Source organism: Fragaria vesca, linkage group LG6, assembly GCF_000184155.1.
Source record: "Fragaria vesca subsp. vesca linkage group LG6, FraVesHawaii_1.0, whole genome shotgun sequence".
NCBI classification, from domain to species: domain Eukaryota; kingdom Viridiplantae; phylum Streptophyta; class Magnoliopsida; order Rosales; family Rosaceae; genus Fragaria; species Fragaria vesca.
In genome coordinates, this window is record NC_020496.1 from 32366420 (window position 1) to 32379427 (window position 13008).

The following is a 13008-nucleotide window of genomic DNA, read 5'->3' on the forward strand; positions in this document are numbered from 1 at the left end:
CGCCCTCCCCGCGCGTGATGTGACGGTCCAGTCGATCAGCACGGTTTGATAGTGCCACCTAAGCGGTCGCCACTTTTGGAGGGGATGCGAGGGCAAAAGGCGTGGTTGGGAAAGTTGTTGGGGTCGTTTCGGAATCGGATTTTGGATTTATTAATTATTTTTTCGGTTTTGGATTTTTCTGGAGGAAAAGGAAAATAATCTTTTTTGTTTTGGTAATGTTATCTAAATTATTTAAAGGGTAGATGTTTGACATGTTTCTTTCTTAATGAGAAAAATGACATTTTGTCATGGTGTTATTTCCTTCTTAATTCTAATACTGTTAAGAAGATTATGTTGCAAATTGGCCAACAAAGACCATACCAAGCGTTGTACTTTCGTAACTAGTTTATGTGATCATATATTAATAAAGTAAAATGTATTTTCGATATAGTTGATTAAAAAGAGAGTGTGCATATTATTTTTAGCCTTCTGTAATACATACTTGATTAGAAAGTATTAAATGGAAATTTTATCAAAGTAACGCTACAAATTTTAATAAAATTAGTAATATGCAGGACTACAAACGGTCTTTTGATAATCTGATATTTAGTGATACATTTAGGAAAGCAGTATCCTTCCAAAAAAAGAATAATGAAGAGAAAAGATATATAGAAGTAGAAAAAAAAAAATTAAAATAAAATGAAAGGCTGGCCCTCCTCTTGTGATGAAGTCCAAGTCACACCTATGAAAATAGGAGACACGTGTCAAGCGTAGAAGGAAAATGCCAGATGGAAAAGGACAAAGCTCCAAGCAGGTGAGAGTAAAGTGGGGGTCCAGAAGCGTAATGACTGCTTCAAAGCAGCGAGAATGGTTCGCACACCGTTCACCAGTGCCACCTTTTCACAGCCACTGTTTTCACCACCTTTCCTGGACTCAACCTCAACCCTGCCTTTCCCTATTTCTCTGTTCTAACAAAATTAAAAAGTTTAAATAAATAAAAATATATATATATATATATATATATTCTAGCGATTTTTTACCGTGTTGTTTAACATGAGTTAGACACGTATTTAACCGTTCGGTTTACATTTAATTTGATTTAACTGGCTAGGTCTACGGTTATTAAAGCATTCAATACTTATTGTGCGGTTAAAACTCGGGTTGAACACGACACGAGTCATAAGTTTTATTTGTTATAGCTATTTTCAACTCATAGGATGTCATTTATTGTAATAAACTTATACTTTGCTCTTCGGCTCTACCTTTCAGCTAGTGAGTACAAGAATTTCATATATAACTTATAGCTATTTTCAACTCATAGGATGTCATTTATTGTAATAAACTTATACTTTGCTCTTCGGCTCTACCTTTCAGCTAGTGAGTACAAGAATTCCATATATAACTAGTCACACCGTTCACTGCATTCACCAACCCTTTTCCATTTCATTGCTTCCTTTTAGTATTGCTTACATCAACAACTGCGCTGAGCTGTAGATGCCTAGTACTCCAGGGCCAGGGCCATATCACTCGTATGGATGTTGTTAGGAATGTTCTGTACCTCTAATTCTAGGAATTATTAGCTTTACACATCCCCACCGGCGCGAGAGGAGCTTCACCTACTAGTTTCTGGCTCTCATTCAACACTTGTGAGAAAATTTTCACTAATCGTAGATAAAATGTTGTCTCAATGCACAAAATGCTGATCATTTCATTGGTATATGGATTCAAGCAATTACCAATACAATCTACGGTCTGAGGATTCATACAGACGCGGCCAATACACACATGTTTTGATTTCTCTGCCGTACTTGAACACAGAGAGCAAGCCTAATTTCTATGATTACAAACAATCTGTTCATTTCAGCCCTATACATTCTGACATTCCTTACCAATTTAATTCTGGAATCGTCAAAGGAAACTAGTAAGACAAAACTGATATCGACTCCATAAACTGACATCCCTAACACAATTTCTATATCCCTACCTAAATCCTGCAATAGCTACAATTGGCTTGGCTCTGCTTCTACTAGCCACAATTTGATGGAGTCGGAGAACCATATACGGCAACAGAGCAAAACTATAAGTCAAAGAAAAGATGATGCCCACCCCTTCGCACTAATCAGAAGAACATCAGAATGATATACACCGTACCTTGACCCTGGCGCTGACCACTATAAATAAAGATCAGCCAAGCTGAAGCGCAGTGTAAAGAGAATCCAATTTAGAATCTCAGGCTTAAAACTACAGTAGATGGATGTCCACCAACACCAATATGTGCAGTAAGAGAACCACAACCCCTGTTGTTAGCAGTTTGAAAAGCATGTCTCCTGATGAATTGCTCTCACTCAGCTGTCCGGCATTGATAAATTCGTCTTTGCTACTAGTGACTGAAACATTCACGGATAATGAGCCTGAAAAGAATGAAATGTATGTCATGAGAGAGGTACTCGTCCAAGGGTCTACGGAAAAAGAAAAATAAATAGAAAAGTTGGTGCATTTATGTCTGAACTTACAATCGTAGTTGGCCCATCCAAGCCGTTGGCGAGCTAAATCATACACAACTATCTTATCTTTTAGAACAAGATCTGCAATTGGAGAAACAAATAGGAGAAAAAATATATATAATTATAATCCAGCCAACCGAAGAGCACATCTAAATTAACATACGTGCTCGAGTTTAGATCAAGAAATAACATACAAAATAAAGACAATTGTGAAACTCATTAAAAGACAATTGTGAAACTCATTATGTATGACCTCTAAACTGCAATGAATAAATGCAGAATGCTCAGAAGCCACCAATGTAGGCAAGAAAATCTCACCATACACCAGCTTATTTCTAATTTCAGCAAGTTGAACAATGGAATGCAATTGTCGTCAGTTGGTCACAGATGTGGTACAAAGTGAGTTATTAAAACTTTAAAATGCTAAAAACATAGAATTTAAGAACTCGGGACATAAATAGTAGAGCCATCACCCTCAGTTCTTTCATTGATTTTAGCCTCTAAAGTCTAAAATCAGTTGTTATTTGATTATGAATAATTTTCAGTTAGATATATTGGATAACAGAATACTAACTAGTATAGCCATCACCCTCAGTTCTTTCACTGAATATATGCCTCTAAAGCCTAAACTCCAGTTGTTATTTGATTACGAATGATTTTCAGTTATATTAATTGTATAACGGAACAGTAACATGTTTTGCGACTTAATCGTGAATCAGATATCGTTGCTACTTGATCATACCAAATCTTAGAAATAAAAAAAATAATTCCATACAAAGTTTAAAAAGCAGCCAAAATTCAGGGTCTAACCTCCTAAGATTGTCACCCCTCCCTGAACCTTCTGAAATCCAATGCACCACATAGCAGCCCCATCCTGTAAAAATACAATACTTTAATATATGTCCTACCATTTGCAATAATCATGTATATTGAAATTACTTAAACTAAGACCTTTCCAGAATGAGCAGGAGGGAACAACTTACAACAAAACCATTATGTAAAAGGTACTCTTCTGGTCTCAACACCATCGATGCACCAGCTGCAAAGTTCAGACTAACGGGAGGAAACACCTCAGCCAAACTGAAAGTTGGAGATAAACATGCCACTGTTAATCCCACTCTTGAGATAGGAACTTAAATGTTATTACATCCATAGAACAAACCTGTTGGAGACTAGATAACACTGATTTCCTTTTGAAATGAGGGGTGTCACAGATTGGGAAACAACCGATGTTATCTACACATTCAATAAATAACCAACAAAACCAGCTTCAGAACAAGAACATATCAGAAGGAGCCAGAAGCCCCAATTGAGACTTGCAATGAGAAATTAATTAAGCCCTCCCATTTAGGTTCCTCAGAATGCTGATTTTTCTGATGCAATACATTGACTAAAGAGAAGCCCAATTGGAACATCAAAGTCAGGTTGGCCCCACAGATAAAGAAAGAAGAGGCTATAAAGAAAAGGGTGTTACAGTAGGAAGGTCGATTATCTTATGGCTAACAAGTGGATCTTGTTTTCATGAAACTTCATGATATAGCATTACGGTTAGTGTACTATATCAAAATTTCCTTGTGTTTTTAATCCAAATGCTAATGAAGATTTTAATTCAAGCAGGAGATCATATCAAATCATGAACTTACAGTACTGACAAAAGGATCATACGCTTCCTCCACAAGGTATGTCAGAGTCGTGCCTGAGTCAACAATAGTTCCCCGGCTGTTTGATGTTGTGAAGGCTATTGGATCAATTGGTAAGAGTTGCCCATTGACAGCAATGCTCTGAAGATATAAATTATAATGAGGCCTGAAAAATAATTACTGAGGAATCAGTTGCCAAAAAAATTACTTAAAAGTGAAGACCATATTACAATAACAGTACACAGGTCTTGTTTTAGAAACTGCACACCAGAAAATCAATACATCTACTTAAAAACGAAACGTAGTTAATCAATTGTGCAAGTTTATAAATACGGCTCACGTATGGTACTCTACCCAACACCCTGCCCACTCAATGAGTCCCAAAAATAGCATTAGAGAAATATTCCAAGACGTCCTCAGCAAACTAACAATCTTAATTATGTTATCCAAGTCAATAACAAAGCGCTAGTGATCTGGATTAGACCCTTTCTAGTCTGTGCAGCAGAGGAAAAAAAGAGGACAGGTTTCTCACAATTAAAAAGAAGTACAAAAATTGATCCTTGTATTCCAACTTTAAATACGCAGGTACAATCTCTTTGCCATTAAATTGCTAAAACTAGAGTTTATGTGATTACTCAATATTAGCGTGTAAAAAGAATATTTCATAGTCAATGTCCATCTGTGACCAAATAAAATTTTGTTGAAATGAAATGATACAAACAGAAACAGAAAGACCAAACAATAATCTACATATGTAAGGATTCCCACTTTGCAGATTTAGAGCAAATATTATATCTAGAAAAAACAATAGAAACTTCAATAGGATAGAGACGTACTGTGACGGAACAAGGGGACTATAAACAATACTCGGCTCCAAAATCTCACCAAGAACAAGTATACCCCCACCATTTCCGTCTCCCTTCAAACAATGAGAAAATACTTTGGGAGTTATCCCTCGATATGACAACTGGGATATAACAGACAATGCGCCTTGGCCGAACCCAAATATCCCATCCACCGCTTTATCTGTCTTGGTCAAATCCCCAGACTGATACGTACTACACCTGTTTCCAACACAATCATCCAAGACAAGAAGCTTCAATAAACGGAAAGAATCGGAACATTAATGCTGGGATCACAGCAACTGAAGAAGGTTTTTCATGGTATAAGATGCACCATCAGTACTTGGTGAGATTACTTAAATGATTCTTCAACAGGCATAAAACATATGTACAAATAACCAGAACGATACTGCACAGTTAACTATGTTTGTTGGGCACACATCATGCAAGAAATTGACTGTGGGACTGGTTAGCCATGCTATCCAAAAGTTCATTGTAAATATAGACATGCTAAACCATGCTACCTGAAACTGCAGTGTTTACTTTATATATGGATAGAAAGTACAACTTAGCCTCTTTTACTCTTTATCCTTTCTATGCCAGTGATCGGTTTGCATTCCACAATGTGTGAAGATACCGTTTCAGTTTCAGTCAAAACAGCTCACCCGAAAACGATGGCAGCCGAAGAGTTGGCCATAAAAGACTGCCCCATAATCATGTCGAAATATAGTGCATCTGATACATAGTAACCAGAAGTCCCGCTTCCATCGCCGTATTGGAAAGTATAACCGCACTGGTTACTCTCAGAGCACTCTGTTACTGAAGTTTGAACTGCAGAACTGCAGATTGGGTCCGAACAGGAGATCAACCCTGCAGTTGCAGAGCTCCCAGAATCATACAAATTGAGCTGAATCTGTAACAAGAGAAAAACTGTTAGATATATGCATTGGCTCTTTACTCTACAAGCTTCTTAAAACGAGAGTAAACAATGAAAGAATAGGAAAGAAATTTACCCCAAGTCCACTAGTCTGGGGGCAATCACTGCAAGCACTGCAGGTGATCCACAATATGTCGCTTCCGGTATCGATCTGCACATTGTACTCTTTTGGTGGAGAGCCCAACTTTACTTTCGTAAAATACAGCCTAAAACAGAACCAATATGGCAACAATTGAAGATGAACAAAAGCCCTTAACTTTATATACAATACTGGACAAATTAGAAAGATGCTCAATCTCAGTCACAGAAAAAAAAACAGAAAACCAACTGAATGCAACCACTCATACACAAAAGATCCAATCCACCCTAAAGCCCAGAAGCAACAGCAAAATGCCAAACTTAGTCAACACATTTCAATTAAACTTATATATAAAACACCAAAAAAAAATATAAATCCCTTTTTTTTTTTCCTTCAATATCCATCTCTAAAACCCGGGTCTCCTCCAATCATCAAGAAGACTGAATAAGCACTCATTTTTCACAAACCAGAAATAGTATGAATTGACCATAGTCAAGCTTTAATGGCCCAAAAGAACAAGAAAAAAAAAAAAAAAAACAAAAAAAAAACCAAGACTGAAGCTTTATGGTTTCTTTCCATTTCTGGAGCAAGAACAAAAAACCCAGTAATAAATGCTTCACCCAGAAATCACAGACTGAAGAATATCTTTCCAATTAGAGACCAACCCATCATTACATTAAAAGCTTCAAGCTTTGAAGCAAGAACAGAGAAACCGAATAAAACCCAGGTGAGAAAATTTACCCGACGAGGTAGGGATCGGAGGAGCCGGCGACGGAGAAGTCGACGACGCCGCCGACGACGTTTTGGAGGAGGCGGCCGTGGCGGGCCCGGTCACGCGCGCGGAGGCGGTCGAGTTGGACTCGGTGGTGGGTCGGCGGGAGGGCTCGGTGGAGAGAGAGAACGGTGGCAGCGGCGGCGGAGGTGGCGGAGAAGAGGAGAGAGGAGAAGATGATGATGAGAGCGAGGATCGGGGCAAGAGAGGCCCGCATTTTTGGTGGGTCGGGTCGGGCTGGTGTTGGGTTTTTTGAGTTGGCAAATGGGAATTTTTAGTGGGAAGTAATAATAGGGTGGAGGTGGTGCTCGGTTTTATGCATTGGTGAAGAGAGAGAAGGGAGTGTCAGAGAGAGGACAGAGACAGAGGAGGTTTGCTGCTGTTTCTGCTGCTCAACATTTTTGGATTAAGGTTAAGGCCAGATTTTGCTTACCGGTTTTATAGCAAGGGATCTAGGAGTTTAGGCAATACAAAAGTACAAATGAAGCCGAAAAAGACGGTTTTACCCCTGCATCGCGGCAGGTTACTAAGATTTGGATCCACGAGGGTTTTTGGCAGGGATGGTGGAGGAAAGCTCTTTGTTGTGTTTACGGATGGCTTTTTGCATTATTAAAATTGCAAGTTTTGATCGATTCTATGACAAGGGATTCTTATGTTCTTACTATAGGAGATTGAAGAAGATTTATTGTTATATTCGTTGAAAAATTACATTTGTTATTACTCACGATTTGTTTTATGATCCTGAGTTAATAACAATTGTTTGTCATAGTCTTCACTTATTAAAGTCTACCGAGCTTAGAAGAGTCAACTACATTGTAAATACTTTTGATCGGTATTAAAAGTTATTCATGAAAATGAAAGATACAATATTAATTTTCTTAGGAACATATACAAGACAATTTTTTGTTTTCTTTTTAAGAAATGAGGCTTTTTGACCAGTTAATCGAATCTGTTCACGTTACTTAACCGGTGAACCATTGATTAGTCTTAGGTAAAGAGTATGACCTACTGTGAACTCAATGAATACTAGATTGACTCAAGTAAAACATTGCAAGTCTTTGCTGAAAGGACCCAAACCCTACTAACGAAATAGTGCTGGCTCATCTATATAACTTACTGCCTAAAAGGGTATATATGACCACACATGAAAAATTGTCTCAACTCTCCTGTATTATTAATGGAGATTAACCCTTAAATTTGAAGTGAAAAAATGAAAAACATAAAGAGGGTGGGAAGAATAAAAAGGTCTGATGACTACTAATCCTAATCACCACACGTATGGCCCGCTACGTATTACGCACACGCCTTTGTTGACCAGCGACGACCAGCCACCAGTGCAGAGTATGTATAGCCGTTACAGTCAGCGCTTCCAAAAGCACGCGCTCTGCATGCGAGTGTGATGGTGGCAGTTAAGGCGGGTCCGACAGGTGTGAAAGAGAAATGTCAGCCGTGTCGCTATCGGATGTCAGACGACAATCACAGACAAAGTACCATATTATAAAATTAAAATGAACAATCACTGCCCTGTATCAAACAAGCATTCAAAGAGTTGAAAAAATTGGAACTTATGAAGCCCAATTTGTAAACTATTTTACTTGGTTAAGATAAGGTAATTAATTAAACAAATTAATTCGTAGACATGTCGGTTGAATTAAATGGATGATCCGTAATTTTGTTACTACCACGATGCTAATACAGTTAAACTGTGCAATATTACTTGATGTAAGTTCATGTAATAGTTATAAGTTTATAACCGTTAAGTTTATGTACCGCTCGAAATAAAAGAATGGCAACAGAACATTTTTTACATTTGTTCAGATCTACGGAGTTTGTATTCTTCTATTTATTTATTTTGAAATTTTAAATGAGAATATGATAAAATCTAAAATAATTTTTTTATGATCAAAAGCTAATAAGTAAGAAAAGTCCTCAAAGACTAGAATAATTCAGTAAGAATTTTTCATTTTGCCCTTGTTCGTGCATGAACATATGAGATTGCTTGGCTCAAAAAGGGAGAAGCTGCATTTTTTTTCCTTTTGGTTGGTGAATTTGTGAAAATTGGAGTACAATCCCAAAGAGTGCTCACAATCCCAGCCAGCTCAATGCCATCAAAGCAAATCAGTTGGTAGAACTTTTAATGTAGGAGGCTGGCTGAAAGAGAAAGGACGAATGCTATTGTGATGTTGCATTTCGAACACAAACCTCCAATCATGATACCAAATCATTGACATAACAATTATATGTCATTACCCGAATCATAATTAACTTCAAAGTTTGGGTTTGCATAAATTTGTACACGTCAAAGAATTTTGCAAAATCGTCGCCAATACATTGTATATATTGTAAATGATTTATTTTAAAAAGTTAAATTGAGTGTGACGCACTGTTAATCACCAAATATGACTCACACTGAAATATAAGACCCTATGATTAATTAGACTGTCATGCTTATTTTGAAAGAAACTTACAATTTCTTTTTCCCACACCTTATGTGAATTTAAAAATGGAGTTCATGTCTTCCTCCTCATTTCTTTCTTTCGTCCCAATCCCCTGCCTTCGCCATTGTACCTGCATTTTCCATTGCGCACTTTAAGTCTATCAACTCAAACAAATCATTGTCAACATTCATATATAAAACCCCATTTTTAAAATAAACTTGACTAAAAACCATGCTAATCAATTCACATAACAATATGATTGCCCACTTTCCTTGTTTACACACACCGCCCTTTTCCACAAGATTAGTCTTTCTTTATTTAAACACAGTTGGAAAATGATGTGTGTTTATCTTTGCTCACTATAGTATTATTCAAAGGGCAGATTCCATGACCAAAACCCTAAAACTGCAAATCAAACACCTCGAAATTGTGGGAGAAGCTTCATTCTATGAGCTTTTTCTAAAAGAAGAAATATGAACGGGGACCTTTGTTGATGATGACAACACATCCCTCCACGTTAAACCCTCATCATGCATGACAGTATATTCAATTCTATAACAATTTCGCGCAGGTTGTATTTGAGTTTGAACAAAACCAACACATGGATTGAGAAAGAGAAAAATTGGTGCTTTATAATCGATATTGGTACTATACTTTAGCTTTGAGCTCCTTTAGGATGACAAGAGCTGGAAGAGAGCTAGTCTCCAATAGGATGGCTTTTTGGTATTGCAGAACTATGTTCGACCACCAGAATGAAAGAAAGAGCCAAAGGAATCCAATTTTCTTTACTACGAATATGACTCGAGCTCTTTTATATGCCACGCTTTGTTGAATGTTTTCGTGTAATTACTTACTAAGTTACTATAACATTAGTACTATATGAAAAACGTACCATAGAGTGGATTTGAGCAAAAAAAAAATGTATTCAAATTTGTCATTTGTCATTTGTCATATTCAACTCACTTTCGTTTCAATTTCTACTTAGCTAGCTAGTGACTGATTGGCTCTAGTGGGTGTCTACCGGGTGGTCGGATAGTGCAATGACAGCGGTGGATCGGTGGTTTTGCTGACAAGGGTGTGCTGGTGGTGAATGCGCTTTGGGCCGGAGACGCAACAGTAGGTTTTTGCGGTTTCCTCAGAGTGCATGCCGGTGCATTGGTTTGGGTTGCTGCATGAAATGGTGGTTCGTGGTTGACTGGCTGGCGGCTGCAGGTGGTTCCTCTACGTGGGATATGCAACTTAGCTATAAGAATATTGATCCTAATCATATAATACTCGCGTAAAGAAAAAGGAAATTAAGTTTGAGTTACAAATTGCTTCCAAAGAAGTTTCAATCTTGACATTGTGAATTTGTGATGGGTGAGGTTCCCCAGCCTTCTTGCTCTCAGATGTAGTGTGTGCAATATGATATGCACATTTGTTTTTTGAATACGATGGGCTAGTACGGCAACTCTCACGCCAATACCATTAACGAAACCTTAGAATACAAGGAGAGTGATTGGAAACCACCGACACCGGTTTTAGGGTGTGACAACATGTCTACAAAATCTATGCATTCTAACAAACATGCACCCATTTAGTTAAGAGTGCATGGTTACTCCATTTGTTTTATAATTGTAGCGACATACTGGAAAAAAACTACTCATACAGAGCCATAAGATACTATGTCCATCAGTTTTCAGGGTATGATGTCACTGAAAATTACTAAGGACTTTAAGTTTCATCTTATCACTAAGAGACTACGATTATATGATATGCATTTTTCACAATGAATTTGCTATCAGTGTATTTGGCTAGCTGCTAGGTGATTCAACAATGTAATTAAAACAAAACAAAATAACATCCAATGTGTAATAATTATCTCTCTTTCTGATTTGTCGGTGTGTAATGTTGCAGGTTTAATCAAATAGTTTCAGCCAAAAACAACACATGAAAGAGGGCAAAACTTGCTAGAAACTTTTGCAAGATGTGAGGCACCAATACTCAAGGATACCATGAAACACATGTTTAAAAATAAGAAACATGATATAATATAGCTTAAGAAAACATGTACTAATATCAAGTGTACAATAACAAAGATGATGTATATATAGTTATATACTAGGTCTCTGTTTTGGGCAAAGGTTGATTCTTTGTAACACGAACAACACGAACAAGAACTATAAAATATTCCACTTATTTGAAGTCCTATACTTCTAACTAATTCTCATTTAGTTGAAAGAGTTTCTTTTGTTTAGCTCTAAGAAAACTTTTACTTTTGTTACTAAAACAAACAGAGACTCACACACACACACACACACACATATATATATATATATATATATAACTAAATCATAGTTTAGATAAATTATTTTAAGCAAGTTCCGGATTTCACACACAAAGTGTTGTTGTTGCTGTTAATTTTGACTTTTTTGGTGTTGGCTGCTTAAAAGGATCATCCTTGTACTTGTTGTTTAGTATTTTTTATGTCAAGAAAAAAAAAATGTTTTGATTTTGGAAATCACTCATCAACTTGCTTTTGAAAGCTTGGTTTTTCGCGTCTTTTTCTTTTTTAGTATAAATATGAATTTCGTCAGTGAGATCCAGTGAACCGAGTTATTTGATGGTCTTGTCAGATTGCTCTTGGTTTTGAACTTGATGTTCGTTTCTATAAATGAAGTTATCTTGAACCAAAAAAAAAACTTTCTCCATTGTTGCATGTTTTCATCTCATAATGTAGTATCAGCTTGAACTTCAAGATCTCTGTTAAAAAAAACTTAACTAAAGTTGTGAGTCTACTGTCAAAGAATTGAACTAAAAGTATAACTGAATCCCGATGATCAATTAACAAAACCAACTAAAAAGGTTTTAAAGAAAACATCACTAGCATTCTCTGAATGGAATTAACTTTTAAACCACTTGGAAGCGTTAAGTACTAGAAGAAGATAAACTGGTTTGGCATTCAACATGTATATATATAACACATGCTTACACATCCGATCACAAACAAATGTCTAAAAGTTACAATCAGTTGTGTGGGCTGTAAGTGGTTGCTCATTCAGCAGCTTAAAAGTTGGGCACCAAGTACAAAGCGACTGCTCGCACATGAAGACAAGTTTCAGGGGTTTTTACAACATGAGTTGGTAGCTAGTTATTAAGAGTCAGACGGATAAACATCTGACTAGGATATCCATCTAACTAAGATAAGATATACAAGCTGGTGTTGGTTACTCTATACTTGTAGACCTAATGATTACCTATTATAGTATAAATATATGTTCTCACTCAAAGTAAAAACAAGTTCAGAAGTTAGAAAAGAAAGTCATGAGAAAATTAGAATAAGAAATATACTGGTAGAAGTCTAGAACAAGTATTAGATTTATGGTAATGAAACTTCAGCCTGACTAAAAACAAGTTTAAGGTAGAGGAAGTTTTAGGGAATCTCAAGTTTTAATTTAATATACTTGTTATCATGCTTGTGAATTATATATGTTGCTGTAAGTCATTATTATATATGTTTAGCTCATCATGATATTGTTTTATCTGATATCTTATTAAATAAGGAACGAGGAATTGTGTGGTTGATACTATCACTTGAAATAGACCAGCTATGTCAGCCTCTGTACATAATTAGGGAGATCGAGAAACTGACCCTTTCAATTTTTATTGATAAAACGATCTGGTGACCAAATATACTGCAAGAGTACCAACAACTAAAACTTAACCTATATGTACATACTTTTTGTATATTGAAATAACATGAGATTTGCTCTACTGAGTTTTTGGCTAACCCCTTTATGTTATTGTGCAGATGTTACACTTGAGGGATATGACTTGA

The 13008-nt window shown here is 36.6% G+C and overlaps 1 protein-coding gene across 1 annotated transcript; it reads right to left on the reverse strand.

Annotated features, from left to right (window-relative positions):
* Positions 1-1657: 1657 nt before the first annotated feature.
* Positions 1658-9334, reverse strand: LOC101306553 (aspartic proteinase-like protein 2-like). Its single transcript, XM_004306117.1, has 12 exons — positions 9322-9334; positions 6723-6864; positions 6657-6671; positions 5979-6108; positions 5631-5878; positions 4960-5187; positions 4127-4289; positions 3646-3719; positions 3467-3563; positions 3294-3357; positions 2493-2564; positions 1658-2390 (listed from the first exon to the last, which is right to left on the reverse strand). Exons 1-12 carry the CDS (start codon positions 9332-9334, stop codon positions 2221-2223), a joined length of 1416 nt encoding a protein of 471 aa, XP_004306165.1. The 3' UTR covers positions 1658-2220.
* Between the last annotated feature and the right edge of the window lie 3674 nt (positions 9335-13008).